Source organism: Saccopteryx bilineata, chromosome 4 (genome assembly GCF_036850765.1).
Source record: "Saccopteryx bilineata isolate mSacBil1 chromosome 4, mSacBil1_pri_phased_curated, whole genome shotgun sequence".
Taxonomy (NCBI): Eukaryota; Metazoa; Chordata; class Mammalia; order Chiroptera; family Emballonuridae; genus Saccopteryx; species Saccopteryx bilineata.
The window spans coordinates 276,018,498-276,036,118 of record NC_089493.1 but is presented as its reverse complement, the minus strand read 5'-3'; the positions used below and the strand labels follow the sequence as shown (position 1 = coordinate 276,036,118).

At 43.9% G+C, this 17,621-nt stretch overlaps 1 protein-coding gene across 1 annotated transcript in view; it reads left to right on the top strand.

The window, feature by feature from the left end:
- Window positions 1-17,621, top strand: part of BMERB1 (bMERB domain containing 1) — a 117,108-nt gene that overhangs the window by 61,343 nt on the left and 38,144 nt on the right. The window contains exon 2 of the mRNA XM_066274786.1: window positions 416-539. Coding sequence (XP_066130883.1) covers window positions 416-539 — 124 coding nt within the window. The remainder of the gene's footprint in view (window positions 1-415; window positions 540-17,621) is intronic.

Here is a 17,621-nt window from a genome sequence, read left to right as displayed (position 1 = left end):
GATCTAATAATTAATAGTGTTATTATAAAATAATCATCATAAAACTTTTTCCCGCCGAAGGTTGGACTTGGTCTTGGAGGCTGGGACAGGGCAAAGTGGCTGGGATCAAGGGAAGCAGAGGCTCAGGAGCCGGGAACAGTCAGGGACGGTCAAGGCCACACACCCAACCCTGAACAGGTTTTGGTGAGCCCCCCTGAGCCTCTGCTTGCCATCGTAGGTAACAGGGTTCCCACTGAAAATGTGTTTTCCAGTTTTTGAAGGGCCTTCTCCCCCCCTTGCTGTGCAGGCTGAGACCCGTGTGGCTTTGCCATGTATGGAGGTCACTGGGTCCAGACTGTGCCCTGGAATGAGGGAATCCCTGCAAACCGGTGCAGACTCCGGGTCTTGATGTCTGCGTTTCGTGTCTCCCACTCAGGTCAGCTGGACATCATCTCCATGGCAGAGACCACCATGATGCCGGAGGAGATCGAGCTGGAGATGGCGAAAATCCAGCGTCTCCGGGAAGTGTTGGTCCGGCGGGAGTCAGAGCTCAGGTTTATGTGAGTGTCTGGGGAAGCAGCCAGAAAATTAAGGTGGGGTTCATGAGGAGAACACCCAAGAACCTAACACTTACTGTCTATTACTGTGTGCCAGGCACTGCGATAAAGGCATGAGGCATATTTTTTAAAAAAGATCTTATTTGATTCTCACGACTGCCTAGAGAAGTAGGTATCATAATCTTGTGTTTTCAGACCCTGAAGTTGGGATTGAATTCAGGACAGTCGGAGTCCAAAGTCCAAGTTCTTTCTATGTTGCCGCTATGAAGAGAAAATGGAAGAAGGGTGGTGGGCAGTGGTGGTGCCCAGTGCTGGCGTCGTTAAGGGCACACACTCTGGGTTCAGATAGGCCTGAGATTTTTAAAAAATAGAAAGAAAAAAAGCTGATGAGCTTGGGCAGTTTACTTAGCCTCTCTGAGCTTTAGTTCCTCTACTTGTCTGCAGAGCACAGAATTCCTGAGAAATCGCAGGTAGTCTTTTAAGAGAAACTTTCATTTTAAAAATCGAAGTCTGGCAGATAAGCAGTGAGAGTTTTAAAGCAAAACAAAAAAGAGATGGTTTAAGAGGGAATTTTCCTACATCACTTGTCAGCTTCCAACATAAACTTCCCTCCAAGCTTCTAGGCAGGTGCTAGGCACCTCTCACCCATTCTGTCACTGATTTCTCTCACTCCACGAGGCCAGTTATGGAATCATCCCATTTTGCAGATGAGGAAACCGAGGCTCAGGGAAGTGAACTTGCTCAAGGCCATCAGAGCTTGTAAATCGGGGAGTTAGGATTCAGATCCAGCTCTTCTTGCTTTCAAAACTCATATCCTCACAACTATATTATATGACCTTCTCTCTCACCCCATCAAATGGACTGAAATATTACCAGCTGCCATTACTATAGCTCCCTGTCTGCATGGGCCAGACCCTGTGCTAAATGCATGCTCACAAGATCTTTTTACAGGATCCCTTAGAAGGAAGATTCTAGAACATCTCTCACTTTACAGATAAGAAACACCCTCCCTTTTATCTGGGAATAAGATAAACCAATACATAAGTGTTTGGAAGCAATCCTTTCCTCCCCATGTTTTTGTTTTGTTTTGTTTCTTTCCCGCTAAAAAAATTTGAAGTATTGTCTGTGATGGAGAAGTATCAGCTCAGACCACACATTCAATTAGGTCACGTGGTTCCAACAACTGAGGTTGCCCACTTAGCCATGGTGACTTTAAGATGTCTGGGGGCTACCCAAGTCAAGATGAGCGGCAGGAAGTTCTGAGTGTGAAGTGTAGGGAAAACCACTGATTTGGGGCTCGCCCGTGTATTGGTAATTACTGAACTCAAGTAATGGGTACAGTCACTCTGCATCAGAAACAGTGACATTCCAAGTATAGGATCAGGGAGTGCTGAAATTTCCACGCTACTCCTCTCTGTGGATGAAGTTGGGTTAAACGGGAAAGCCAGCTCTCAAAACTTTGGTGAAAAATATGGAATAACTGATAGTTTAGTGGGCAACAAGAGGGTGTGGGATTATCGTAGCCTATAAATAATACATACCACATACGTGAAAATTAGAAGTCTTCCTCCGTTCTGTCTTTAATTCTAATTCATAGAAGTGACCTATGTTAATAATATTGGCTTTGGGCCCTGGCCAGTTGGCTCAGCGGTAGAGCATCGCCCAGCGTGTAGAAATCCTGGACTCAATTCCCAGTCAGGGCACACAGGAGAAGCACCCATCTGCTTCTCCGCCCTTGCCCCTCTCCTTTCTCTCTGGCTCTCTCTTCCCCTCCCGCAGCCAAGGCTCCAGTGGAGCAAAGTTGGCCCTGGGCAGTTAGGATGGCTCCATGGCCTCTGCCTCAGGTGCTAGAATGGCTCCAGTTGCACCGGAGCAACACCCCAGATGGGCTGAGCATCGCCCCCTGGTGGGCATGCTGGGTGGATTCTGGTCCGGTGTGTGCAGGATTCTATCTGCCTCCCACTGCTTCTCACTTCAGAAAAATACAAAAAATAAAATAAATAAATAAATAATAATAATGATAATAATAATAATATTGGCTTTTATTCTGGTGGATAGTTTTATGACTATTCTTTCATTTATTAACATATAAACATTAGTCAGGATGTACTAATTCCCCCTTATAAAATATGATTAAGTTAGTATGTGAGTCTTGCTTTTGCATGTTTTCTATTTTTCTGTTTTCAATTTTTAGTTTTTATGTTCTCAAATAGTATAGTATTTATATTCAGTTCTAAAACTATAATTAAATCACTGTTCTCATCTATAGATTGTTCCTAACGTCACATACACATCACTGGCATTTGCAATACCCTCCTTGTGCTTTTAAAAGAGAACGGCAGAGAACATGAATTCTGTTTTAAGGTACAGAAATCTGCAGGTACTCAGGAGGAGCCAGAGGTTGCTTTTGCTGCTGCAGGGATAAAGGCTGTCCCTCTGCATTTCCTGGCCTTTGCGTTATGTGCACGGGTGTACACACACACACACTTGCATGGATTATTGCCAGCATGTGGCGTATGCCTGGCACATAGCAAGTGCTCAGTGACAATAATAGCTAGCTCTGGGCCAAGTGCTGCACTAAGCTTTTGACTTACGACCTCAGTAAATTTCTTCATCACATCCATAAGTCTAACCACTCAGGGACAAATGTCAACAGTAGACACTTGAATAAATCAAATTATCTAAAGAATACAGAAGGATGTTAGTGTAGTCAGTATATAGAGGGGGGCTTGGAGACATTCTACAGGGGACTGGCCAGCTTCCAGGCCCCTGGAGTCTCCCTTAATGGCCCCTCCAGCCTGCTACAGAATGTAGCCTTGACAGGAGATGCCTGTACCTCATCAATCTCAGAGGTTCATGATGGACTCTAGGATGGCCAGGGTAGAGATCACAGCCCGTTCAGACCTGAACATAAGCCTCATCCATCATCCTTGGCCTCCTAAGCTAACAGGCTGTGTGTGGGCTATTCTTGAATTCAGTTTCCTGGCTATTTCTCAGATCTAGGCCCTCACATAGCTGTAGGTCTTATCGTGTAGGTGGGTCCTATTCTTGTTTCCATTTTGTAGACGAGGGAATTAGAGGTTAAGAAATTTGCCCAAAGTTGTGTTAGCGAATAAGTAGACAAGCTAGAATGCATTCTGACTCTAGAATCTTTATAAAAATGAGTGAATGAAGGGTGGAAAAAAGGGAGGAAGGGAGGGAGGGAGGGAAGGAGGGAGAAAGAAAGGAAGGAAGGAGGAGGAAGGAGGGAGGGAGGAAGGGAGGGAGGGAGGGAGGGAGGGAGGGAGGAAGGAAGGAAGGAAGGAAGGTCTGACTAAATCTATCTAGATAATTTTTAAAAGAGTATAAGCTCCATGAAAGCAGGAATCTTATCCATCTTCCTCACTATTATATCTTCCCCTCATCTTGAAGAGTACCTGGCACTTACTAAACAATTACTATTTGTTGAATGTGCAATAAACTTTTCTTTCATACTCCATTCTTACCCTGACAACTTTCCTTTACACACAGGAGTGTGCGTGCACACACACCCAAGACCCTTGGCATAGAGTTAGAGGGGAAATAGAATTTCAGACCATGCCGTGCATTTACTGGCTCAAGTGAGGAAGCTCTGAATGACAGGAATGTGACAGCCCTTGGCTAAAGCAGTCCCCTTGACTGTAGCTGTAATAACCGGAATTAGATTGGTTTTCTCACACCTGCTCTGATGTCATCAAGTTAATATCCATCAGCTCCCATGGTGACTGTGTGGGTCAGACCATATTTCGTGGTTGAGGGTGTCTTCTCACTTTCACAGTCTGCTGCTGTGTTACAGACTTTATTAAGAACAGGCTAATGACTGTTGCCCCAACACACCCAACGTTTAGCATTATTCTTTCATGGGTTTCCCTTTCCTTGTTTTGTCCTTTCCCTTGGGACTCACAGCCTTTGATGGTTCTCCATGTCATCTTGCCAGAACTGTGAGGAAGTAGAAGGGGGCAATTTATTCATTTCCAGGGAACTAGGGTGAACTCCTGAGAAACAGGCTCCCGGGTCATCCTGGCTCTCCCACGTCCTTGGTCTATGACCTTGGGCATGTGACAGTGCTAAGAACTCCTGTTTATCAAGGGCACTGATGTGCCGCACACGTGCTGCATGCATTGTGAGCATTAGCTCACTTACTTTATTGAATCATCACAAGAACCCTGAAGAGGTGGGCTTTATTCCTTCTACTTTATGGATGAGGAAACAGAGGTTAGAGAGATAAAATAGCTTGTTCAAGGTCACCAGCTAGTGAGCAGAACTAGGATTTGAACCTTAGGTATCTGTCTCAGAGGCAGAGCCCTTAACCCTAGTTTATTATCTTTATTCCCAACACCAGGGCCCCCTTTCTCTTTGTCCAGCTCTTCCGGAATGCAAAAACAAACCCCTGATTGGATGCCCACAATCCCACATTCCCGCACTGCATTTTATCTTGTTCTGGCCTCTTGAATTAAGTGTAGTGGAAATGGAGAAGATTCTACTGAGCTTGGCTTTGCACTTTTCTGTACCCTTCCTCTGGAGATAAGTGATTTATCTGGAGCCTAAAGTGATGAGCTCCACCTTGGAAAGTTAAGGCTGGCTGTAGCGTCCTGTTCCTATCAGGGCTCTCGGGGATCGCACAGTCCACATTGATTGAGCCCTTACTGCAGGCGCAGTCCTGTGCTAAGCCCTTCAGGCACATTATGGCATGGCCTACAGCAAGCGCTTCCTAACCAAGGCCGCATCAGGACCACCTCCCGCATCCCTGCCTGCCCTGGAGCAGGCCCGTGAGGTCAGGTTCACGGAGGGGTTATGAGTAACCGTGGCGGGCACAGGTCCCCGCTGCTCATGCACAGCGCCTATCCTCTCCTTGTCTTCCCTTCGCTTGTCCTCTGGTTTCCCCCTTTGCTAAATGGCATTTAGAGATCTCCCTCTTAAAGTGTGGCAATTTCTGAGCTTCATTTGAACGAGTCAATAAACCCTTCAGTATCACGAAGCCGCCTCTGTAATAGGTGTCAGATGTCCAAGAGATAAAGCTCGACGCCTGCTTTGTTCCATCTCTAACCCTCCCGGACGCCCACCTCCTGGTCCCTCCTGCTGCTGCCCCATCTCCGTGCCCCTCACCAGCCTGGCCTGTGGAGGCTGTCAACAACCTCAGACTCATTTTCTCACCCTAATTCCAGCGCTGAATCACACCATTAGCCTTTCATAACTCCTCCCGCGGTCGCCCGCCTCAGCTCTGCTGCATCCTCTGTACATCCTGATCCTGCTGTTTATCTGGCTCTCAGATAATTAGGTATCTTCGGCCTCTGAGCGGTGGTGGGAGATGTTTATCTTCATTTTACACCTGCTTGCTGGATTTTCATAAAAGGAATAGTGTATGTTGTCTCTCAGCTTGCTCTGGGCAGTGGTGATTCTTAATCAGCAAGAATCCAAACCGCAGCAGGCAGGGGAGACGGGCATGCAAGGAACAGATTTCAGGAGCACAGTCCTTGAGTTCTAATATTTCCAGAGCCTGGACTGGGATCCCAGTGAATTCATTTCATTAAGAAGTACCAAGGCCCTGGCCGGTTAGCTCAGTGGATAGAGCATCAACCTGGCATCTGGGCATCCCAAGTTTGATTCCTGGTCAGGGCACACAAGAGAAGTGACTATCTGCTTCTTTCCCCTTTCCCTCTTCTCCTCCCACAGCCAATGGCTTGATTGGTTTGAGCACTGGTTCTGGGCCCTGAGGATGTCTTGGTTGGTCCAAGCACTAAAAATAGCTCAATTGATTAGAGCATCAGCCCAAGACAGGGGTTGCCGGGTGGATTCTGGTTGGGCTGTATGCAAGAGTCTGTCTCTCACTTCCTCTCACTTAAAAAAGAAAGAAAGGAAGGAAGAAAGGGAGGGAGGGAGGGAGGGAGGGAGGGAGGGAGGGAGGGAGGGAGGGAGGAAAGTACCAAGTGTGATGAAGATACCAGGCCCACCTGGGAGAGAGTTAGGGTGAGTTAACAGAAACTGCCTGAGTTGTAAACAGCAGCTTTTCAAATACTTGCTATTCTGGGAAGGGTTCTAAGTGTTTTACATGCCTTGATTCACTTAATACTCAGTACAACCGTCTAGGAAAACAACACACCCTCATTTTATAGATGAAGAGCTGAGGCACAGAGAGGTCAAGTACAGTAACTTGCTCAGGGTGGTACAGGTTCCACTAAATAGCAGACAATGCTATAACCCAGGTGTTCTGAGTACAGCACCCATGATCTCAGCCATCATGCTGCAGGGTCTCCCAATTGGTTTTGAATTCCAGTTCTACTTTTTACCATCTATGTGACCCAGAGCAAACCGTCTGTTCTGTTTTATCCACTTGTATAATGAGAAAAAGGTATTTCCCTGGCAGCGTTTTCATCCCGGGTAGCAAGGGGTGAAAAGAGAGGATGCATGAAAGTGAATGGCTCTTTCTAGGAAGTAAGCAAGTCAAAATTCCCTTTTCTCCTTTAACGGTTAATGCTGTGGTTTGAGGGAGAGTCGGGGGTCAGGGCAGCTTAATCATCACCGGAGGAAACCCAGAAAACGCTCCTCCCCTGAGAAGCTGGAGAGTGGCTCTCAATCATCAAGTTTAATTCTACCCTGTGGCCTTACTTTACTGTAATTTTAAAATTTTTATACAACTGCATTCCCCCCCCCCCCCCCCCCCCGTTTAATGATCTGATAATTCTGAAGTCTATTAAGAAGAGCTTCAAGCCAGGGGCAAAATGAAGCATGTGCGTTTATGGAACTTGACACACCTCAGCCACGTTCAGAAGTTCTGCGTCACACCAGTTGCACCCTGGGTTTTAAATAGCATCTCCTAAGAACAGGTCACCGTTGCTGGAGCCACTGTACATATCAGGTGGGAAGAGACGCCCTTAACTGTAGAAAATCTAAATAGCCATTTGTCTGGACAAAATGTATAAAATATTTGAGCAGTTAGAGAGGAAAGGGAGAAAGGAGGCCTCAAGAGAAGAGGAAAGGGATGGAGACATTAGAGAGAAGAGAGAGGATGTTCCAGGTTACACCTCTGAATGGAAGGACCTGCCTGAATTTCTGAGCATACTGGGAGGTAGGAATGAGGTGGGGATCTGGGCTGGTCAAATGGGGAAAGACATGCCTCTCTCTGGACAAGCTTCTGTTCTTCCAAGTTGCCTTTTGCAGTCAGAACAAGCTTCAGGCAGAGAAAAATGCTACTCTCTGGGAGCGCTGTCTTACCATAAATATATTTCATTCTCTTGGCTCCAAGGATCTCTCTGAAACTCCTGGGTTCTGGTGAGCAGAAGGGAAATCACTGTTTTAGGCTCTTGTGATGGTTAATATTGTGTCGACTTAACTGGGTTATGGGGCTCAGACATTTAGCCAAACATTATTCTCAGTGAGTTTGTGAGGTTGTTTCTGAATTTAACATTTGGATCTGTAGACTGAGAAAAGCAGATTGCCCTCCCCGATGTGGGTGGGCCTCATCCAATCAGTTGAAGGCATGAATAGAACAAAAGGGCTGAGTAAGAGGGAATTTGGCCTGCCAAACTCCATGAGCTGGGAACATGCATCTTTTCCTGCCTTTGGACTTGAACTAAAAATTTTATTTTTCTTGGGTCTGTGGTCTGCTGGCTTTTGAACTGGAATTTACACCATCCTCTCTCCTGCATCTCCAGCTTGCCATCTGTAGATCTTGGGACTTCTTAATCGTGTGAGCCTCCATAATCCAGTGAGTCAATTCCTGAGAATAAATCTTTTTGTATACTATATGTATCCTATTGTTTCTCTAGAGAACTTTGACTAATTCAGCCCCATTTATTCTCAGAAATTTCCATCTGAATACTTTATCTAGCTAGCAAAGACCTAGGGGTTGCAGAAGACTGATTAAGAGAAAGGGAAATTGGCTCACCGCTTTGGTAAAAACGGTTTTGGCATTTCAGAGTAAAGATGAATGTGTTCTTACTCTACAACCAGTGATTCCTCTCCTAGAGCTGGTTTGTATAATTGGGTGTAGGCAGTAGGCACTAGCCTCATGCAACGATTTTAATTGAAATGGAATGAAATTTAAAATGCAGTCCTTCAATAGTCCTGGCCACACTTCAAGTGCTCATCAGTCAGTTGTGGTTAGTAGGTACCCACTGGAAGGCACACATTTTTGTAGAACATTTTCATCATCACAGAAAGTTCTACGGGGCATCATTGTCCTGAAGAAACTTACACACCCGAACATCAGAAGGTCTCTTCCAGAATGTTTATAACAGCCTCGTTTGTAAGAGCAAAAAACTGGAAATTCATCTGTATATCAGTAGAAGAAAAGGACAGATCAGTTGTATTCTGGTCATATCATGGCATACCATACAACAGTGAGAAGAATACACCGTGGGAATTCACATAGATGAATCTCAAAACCAAGATGTCGAGCAAAGGATTTAGGTAAAGGTCAAAATATGTAAAACGAACAAATATAATTGTGCAGGCATTTTTATAGAAATGGTTAACTTTACAAATAAAAAAGCATTAGCATGAAGTCAGCATAGAGCTTACCTCTGAGGGAATGAGAAAAATACAAGGGAATGGGGTATACCAGCATTTCTAAGAGGTTATTACTTAACTGGAACAGGTTAACCAGTACAGGTTATTACTTAAGCAGAATGCTGGGAATGTAATTGTTTATTATTCCGTAAACTGTATACATGTATTTTATGCATGCTTTTTAATATAGTCTCAAACACAAACACACCGATTTTTTCCCATGTTTTTGTTGTGCTTGAATCCACCCAACATCAAACTTAAAATTGGAACCATTTTTTTTTTTTATAATTTTTTTTTTAATTTTTTATTTATTCATTTTAGAAAGGAGGGGGGGAGAGAGAGAGAGAGACAGACAGACAGACAGACAGAGAAGGGGGGAGGAGCTGGAAGCATCAACTCCCATATGTGCCTTGACCAAGCAGGCCCAGGGTTTCGAACCGGCGACCTCAGCATTTCCAGGTCGACGCTTTATCCACTGCGCCACCACAGGTCAGGCAAAATTGGAACCATTTTTAAGTGTACAGTTCATTGGTAGTTAGAACATTTGGAGTGTGCAACCATCACCACCATCCATTTTCAGAATTTTTTAACTTGCAAAACTGAAACTATACCAATGAATCATCTCCCTCTTCCCTAGCTCTTGACAATCACCATTCTACCTTCTATCTCTACAATTTTGACTACTCCAAAGTAGCTCATAGAGGTGAAATCATACAGTTCTTGTCTTCTTGGACACAAATACATTTTTAAGGGAAAAATGCTAAGAAGCGGGGGATAGTGTATGGTATCTGATACCTTTACTGAAAGGTCTCAGATACCTCAAACTTGGTATGTTCAAGTTCAAGCTTATGACCCCCCCTGTACCCCACACCCCTCCCTTCCAAACTTAGCTCAGCAATTGACTCAGTACCACCTGTCTAAACCCCAAGTTGAAAAATCAGATGCCACCCTTGAGCCTTTGCAATTTGCCACCTGGCAGATTTATCCATTCTCAACTGTGTCAGCTTTACCTCCTAAATCAGTTTCCCACTGTCCACTTTTCTCCATCTCTCTGGCCACCACCCAATTCCACATTCTTATGTCTGTCTTGGATCTCAAAAGCCTCCCTGACATTTAAGGCCACGGTTGCCAGAGGGAGCTTCTCAAAATGCAAATCAGACTGTAGCTTCCAGCTCTAAACCCTTTCCAGAATTTGTGAGTGTGATAAAGCCCACAAAGTCCTGCCACGTCCATTCTCACCTGTCCTCTCCTCTTTTCTTCTGTATCCATTCTCCACCCGCAGACCCCACCTCTGCTCTCCATTCCCACAGCCCTCCTACCTTCCGGAAAGGCACCTCCTGCCACTGGGACCTTTTTGTCCCTGCTGTTCCCTCTGCCTGTACCCTCTTATCCCACCCACCCTGTTTGCCTGGTTAACTTTCCTTCTCTCTCTAGGATTCAGACCCGAGGTCACTTCCAAAGGGAAGCCTTCCCAGCACTTCCTAGTCTGTGTCCTGACCTAGCTCCATAACCATGACCCTTTCCTGAGAAGCCTTTCCCTCCATGTATAGATCGGTGTTCATTGGTGTATGTGCTCAGTGTCTGCCTCACCTACTAGATGCTGGCTTTGATGAGGACAGACGCTGAGCTGTGTCCACTCCCAACAATGTCAGCAGCACCCAACACATGGCCAAACTCAGAGAAGGTGGTCAGTGATTATTTACCTAATAAATGAGCAATAGTTCATTTTCCTGCTTTTCCAGTGCCTGGCCCATTGTAAGGGCTCTCTTGGAGCTGGAAAGTCTGGGTACTGAGAGTTGCCTGGCCCTTTGATGGTTAGAGGGTAGATTGTGGGTCCAGTCCATACTATTCCTACAGAGTGGCAGCACTACACAGTAGCCGGCTTTAGAAACACTTTACTGAGTGTGTGAGTTTCCTGTGGCAGCTGTAACAAACTACCACAAAGTTGGTGTCTTAACACAACACACACACACATAGTCTTCTATAGTTCTGAAGGCCAGAAGTCTGAAAGTGATGTCACTGATATCCCAGTGCCAGCGGGACCACACTCCCTTCTGGAGGCTCCAGGGGAGAGGCATTTTTCTTGACCCCTCCAGCCTCTGGAGCTGCATTCCTTGCATTCTCTGGCTTGTGGTCCCTTCCTCTGTCTTCAGAGAGAGCAGAATGGCATCTTCAAATCTCTGTCCTGACCGACATCATCACATCTCCTTCTCTCTTCTGTGTCAAATCTCCCTCTGACTCCCTCTTATGAGGACACTTGTGATTAATTTAGGGCCCACCTGGATAATCTAGGATAATCTTCCACCTCAAGTTCCTTAACTTCTGCAATACCACTTTGCTGTACAAGGCAACGTATTCACGGGTTCCAGGGGTTGGGACGCAGATATCTTTGTGAGACATTGTTCAGCCGACCACAGTGACTATAGCAGCTCATTGAAGGGCTAAGCCAGAGCTGGACTCCCAGAGACAGTGACAGAGATGGCCACTGCAAGGCTGAGCAGTATGCATTGTGTAAAGAACACACATGAACACATCTTCATGCTTCATCTTATGCCGACTTGTTATTCTTTGAAATCTCCCAAAGAAAAAGCAGAGAGAAAGAGAGAGAGAGAGAGCTCTCACTAATGTGTATACAGGGGCCTGATGGCTTGTTTCAGAAAACTGCTGATTTGAGTGGCAGCAGAGGTTGAGAAGGGCTTGTCCGTATCACTTGCTGGTCTCAATTGAGGGCTCAGCTTTTTGCGCTGTGCTTAGTCCAGAATCAGATAAGCATGGCTGGGCCTCATTTCCACATTTCTCTTCAAATAAGATCAAGCTCTCTCTTGATATTTCAGGGACAGGATGCTCAGAGAGAAATGGGAGGGGGAAAAGAGAGAAACAGTTTAGCAGAGATATCTTGGTGTTTGGGGTCTACATAAGCATGGCGGCCCCCGTCACTTATTAAGACAATATTCTGATTAACATCTTTCGCTTTATTTAATTGGCTGCTCTTCATTGAGTGATCACTTACATAGATCTTTTATCCTGGAACTTTGGCCCACTTTTTGTTTTGTTTTGTGTTTTAGAGACAGAGAGAGTCAGAGAGAGGGATAGATAGGGACAGACAGACAGGAACAGAGAGAGATGAGAAGCATCAATAGTTAGTTTTTTTGTTGCGCATTGCGACACCTTAGTTGTTCATTGATTGCTTTCTCATATGTACCTTGACCGCGGGCCTTCAGCAGACCCAGTAACCCCTTGCTTGAGCCAGCGACTTTGGGTCCAAGCTGGTGAGCTTTTGCTCAAACCAGATGAGCCTGTGCTCAAGCTGATGACCTCGGGGTCTCGAACCTGGGTCTTCGGCATCCCAGTCCAATGTTCTATCTACTGCGCCACCGCCTGGTCAGGCTGGCCCACTTTTTGTCCTGTGTTGTTAGTCCCCTGAAATCCTCAGGTGTTTCAAATTTGATTAGGTCCATCTCAGACACTCCTGGCTGGGTTCTGCCAAAGGAAGGGCAGCCTGTTATTTTCATCACTAGATGTCCCGTTCTCTGACCAGGTTGGTTTTTGATAAAAAGAGCAAGGTGCTCTCGTTCCAGATTAGGTTACACTTATGTTCGAATTCTAGCTCTGCCATTTACAGGCTGTGCGATCTCAGACAAATACCTTCACCCCTCTAAGCCTTTGTTGCCTCATGTGTCAAATGTGAATGCGTCTAATACCTCGAGGGTTGGTTATGAGGAATAAAAGTGATCCTGTAGGTCCTGGCCGGATAGCTCAGTTGGTTAGAGCATCATCCCGAAGCTCAGAGATTGCTGGTTCAATCCCCAGTCAGGGCACATGTAGGAACAGATCGATGTTTCTGTCTCTTTCTCTCCCTTCCTCTCTGCTAAAAGAAATAAATAAAATTTAAAAAAGAGAGAGAGAGATAGATCATGTATACTAAGCACCTGCCCAGTGCCTGCCACAATGTAAGTGCTCATTCAATCTAAGTTTCCTTTCCTTCAGGAAAAAAAATTGAGTTTGGAAATGAACAAATGCGTTGGTAAGATCAGACATTGGGGCCTAGGCTCTCGATTTTTGGTAATAGGTTATTCATTTTCAAAACGGGGCACAGGAGAAGGGAGGAGATTGGAGGGTAGAGTGACGATCACTTCCATGGCAAGGATGTAAAACTGGAGAGGAAAAGGCTCGAGGGGCACCTGAGATGTCTCTTGAAACATCTAAAGAATTGTCGTGGGGAAGAGGGAGTTTGTTCCTTTTATATGGCATTAGAACCAATGCACAGATGCCACAGTGAATCAAATTCCTAGCGCAGCATGAGAGAGGTCTTTCCAAATACTTGGAGCCACAAAAAACTGGAATCTTGATTTGTAATGCAGTAGTTTTCAACCTCTTTACCCTTGGGGACTGGTGAAAATAAGAGACCACTAAGGTCGAAATCACCTGAGCAGAAACGAATTCAACTAATCAGTGGGTCTATAATCCTCATACAGCATCAGGGTGGTTACTTTTTCTTGGACCAGCACTAAATTTCTGGCAGTCTGGTTCACAGAACGGCAATTGAAAAAACACTGATGTAATGAATTTTTTATACCTGGGAATATTCAGGCATTTATTTATTCCTTCATTCATTCAACAGGCATCTGTGATAGAATTACCATGTGCCAGGTCCAGGGAATAGCAATGAACAGTACAGATGAGGGCTGTGCCCCATTGGAGTCCAGGAGAGGAGACAAAAGCTGGAGGACTCCATGTGACAGATGGCCGATGATATAGGAGAGCAGGTGCTGAGGTGCTGTGATCATTTCTTAAGGTTATCATCATTGCCTTTATTCTTTTTTTTTTCCTTTTTTTAAAATTAAATTTAATGCAGTGACATTGATAAATCAGGGTACATATGTTGAGAGAAAACATCTCCAGATTATTTTGACATTTGATTATGCTGTATACCCCTTACCCAAAGTCAAATTGTCTTTTGTCACCTACTATCTGGTTTTCTTTGTGCCCCTCCCCTCCCCCACCCCCTCTCTCCTTCCTCCTCCCCTTCCCCCCTCCCCCACCCCCCACTCCTATTGCCATCACATTCTTGTTCATGTCTCTGAGTCTCATTTTATGTCCCATCTATGTATGGATTCATATAGTTCTTAGTTTTTTCTGATTTACTTATTTCACTCCATATAATGTTATCAAGGTCCAAAACATGGGGGTGCATTTCTCCTTTTGGAGCCATTCTATGGTGTTCTTGGGGTATATTCCTAAAAGTGGGATAGCTGGGTCAAAAGGCAGTTCAATTTTCAATTTTTTGAGGAATCTCCATACTGTTTTCCACAGTGGCTGCACCAGTCTGCATTCCCACCAGCAGTGCAGGAGGGTTCCCTTTTCTACATATCCTCGCCAGCACTTATTCTGTGTTGTTTTGTTGATGAGCGCCATTCTGGCTGGTGTGAGGTGATATCTCATTGTGGTTTTAATTTGCATTTCTCTAATGATTAGTGATGTTGAGCATTTTTTCATATGCCTATTGGCCATCTGTATGTCCTCTTTGGAGAAGAGTCTATTCATCTCTTTTGCCCATTTTTAGATTGGATTGTTTGTCTTCCTGGTGTTGAGTTTTACAAGTTCTTTATAAATTTTGGTTATTAACCCCTTATCAGATGTATTGTCAAATATGTTCTCCCATTGTGTAGTTTGTCTTTTTATTCTGTTCTTGTTGTCTTTAGCTGTGCAAAAGCTTTATAGTTTGATATAGTCCCATTTGTTTATCCTGTCTTTTATTTCACTTCCCTGTGGAGATAAATCAGCAAATATATTGCTCCGAGAGATGTCGGAGAGCTTACTGCCTATGTTTTCTTCTAAGGTGCTTATGGTTTCATGGCTTACATTTAAGTCTTTTATCCATTTTGAGTTTATTTTTGTGAGTGGTGTAAGCTGTTGATCTATTTTCATTTTTTTGCAAGTAGCTGTCCAATTTTCCCAACACCATTTGTTAAAGAGGCTGTCTTTACTCCATTGTATTTCCTTACCTCCTTTGTCAAATATCAGTTGTCCATAGAGCTGTGGGTTTATTTCTGGATTCTCTGTTCTGTTCCATTGATCTATATGCCTGTTCTTATGCCAGTACCAGGCTGTTTTGAGTACAATGGCCTTGTAGTATAACTTGATATCAGAAAGTGTGATACCTCCCACTTTATTCTTCTTTTTTAAGATTGCTGAGGCTATTCGTGTTCTTTTTTGGTTCCATATAAATTTTTGGAATATGTAGTCTATATCTTTGAAGTATGTCATTGGTATTTTAATTGGTATTGCATTGAATTTATAGATTGCTTTGGGTAATATAGACATTTTAATGATGTTTATTCTTCCTAACTATGAGCACGGTATATGCTTCCACTTGTTTGTATCTTCCTTGATTTCTTTTATCAATGCTTTGTAATTTTCTGAGTACAAGTCTTTAGTCTCCTTGGTTAAGTTTACTCTTAGGTACTTTATTTTTTTGGTTGTAATAGTGAAGGGGATTGTTTCCTTAATTTCTCTTTCTGACTGTTCATCATTGGCGTATAAAAATGCTCTGGGCCCTGGCCAGTTGGCTCAGTGGTAGAGCGTCGGCCTGGAGTGCAAGGGGTCCCGGGTTCGATTCCCGGCCAGGGCACACAGGAGAAGCGCCCATCTGCTTCTCCACCCCTCCCCCTCTCCTTCCTCTCTCTCTCTCTCTCTTCCCCTCCCGCAGCCGAGGCTCCATTGGAGCAAGGGATGGCCCGGGCGCTGGGGATGGCTCTGTGGCCTCTGCCCCAGGCACTAGAGTGGCTCTGGTTGTGACAGAGCAACGCCCTGGATGGGCAGAGCATCGCCCCCTGGTGGGCGTGCCGGGTAGATCCCGGTCGGGCGCATGCGGGAGTCTGTCTGACTGCCTCCCCGTTTCCAGCTTTGGAAAAATACAAAAAAAAAAAAAAGCCTCTGATTTCTGAGTATTGATTTTATATCCTGCCACTTTGCTGAATTCATTTATCGGGTCCAGTAGTTTTTTGACTGAGACTTTAGGGTTTTCTATACACAATATCATATCATCTGCAAATAATGATAGTCTTACTTCTTCTTTTCTAACTTGAATGCCTTTTATTTCTTCTTCTTGTCTGATTGCTGTGGCTAGGACTTCCAGGTGAAAGGGGGCACTCCTGCCTTGTTCCTGATCTTAAGGGTATTACTTTTAATTTTTGCCCATTGAGTATGATGTTGGCTGTGTGTTTCTCATAGATGGCTTTTATCATGTTGAGGTATGTTCCCTGTATTCCCACTTTGTTGAGAGTTTTGATCATGAGTGGGTGCTAGATTTTATCAAATGCTTTTTCTGCATCTATTGAAATTATCATGTGGTTTTTCTCCTTCTTTTTGTTTATGTGATGAATCACATTGATTGATTTTCGAATATTGTACTAGCCTTGCCTCCCTAGAATAAATCCCACTTGATCATGGTGTATGATTTTTTCCATATATTGTTGAATCCGGTTTGCTAATATTTTGTTGAGGATTTTAGCATCTATATTCATCAGAGATATTGGCCTATAATTTTCTTTCTTTGTGTTGTCTTTGCCTGGTTTTGGAATCAGAATTATGCTCGCCTCATAAAAGGAGTTTGGAAGTCTTCCTTCCTCTTGAATTTTTTGAAATAGTTTGAGAAGGATAGGAGTTAGTTCTTCTTTGAATATTTGGTAGAATTCAGTTGTGAAGCCATCAGGCCCCGGACTTTTCTTTGTTGGGAGTTTTTGATAACTGTTTCGATCTCATTTGGTGTAATCGGTCTGTTTAGGTTTTCTGATTCTTCCAGATTGATTTTTGGAAGATTGTATGTTTCAAGGAATTTGTCCATTTTATCTAGGTTGTCTAGTTTTTTGGCATACAGTTCTTCATAGTATTTTCTTACAATATTTTGTATTTCTGTTGTGTCAGTTGTTATTTCTCCACTCTCATTTCTAATTTTATTTATTTGAGTCCTTCTGTCTTTTTCTTGGTGAGTCTAGTTAAAGGTTCATCGATCTTGTTTACCTTTTCAAAGAACCAGCTCCTAGTTTCATTGATCTTCTGTATTGTTTCTTTAGCCTCTATGTCATTTATTTCTGCTCTGATCTTTATTATTTCCTTCCTTCCATTTGGGCTTTACTTGCTGTTCTTTTTCTAGTTCTTTTAGATGCAGGGTTAAGTTGTTGATTTGAGCTTTTTCTAGCTTCTTAAAGTGTGGTTGTAATGGTATGAACTTCCCTGTCAGTACTGCTTTTGTTGTGTCCCATAAATTTTGAGTTGTTGTATGCTCATTGTCATTTGTTTCTAGGAATTTTTTTTATTTCTTCTTTGATCTCATTCTTAATCCATTTGTTATTTAACAACCTGCTATTTAGTTTCCATGTGTTTGAGAATTTTTGAGCTTTTCTGTTGTGGTTCATTTCTAGTTTCATGCCATTGTGATCAGAGAAAGTGCTTGATATGATTTCAATCTTCTTAAATTTGTTGAGACCACTTTTTGCCCTAACATGTGGTCTATCCTAGAGAATGTACCGTGAGCACTTGAAAAGAATGTATATTCTG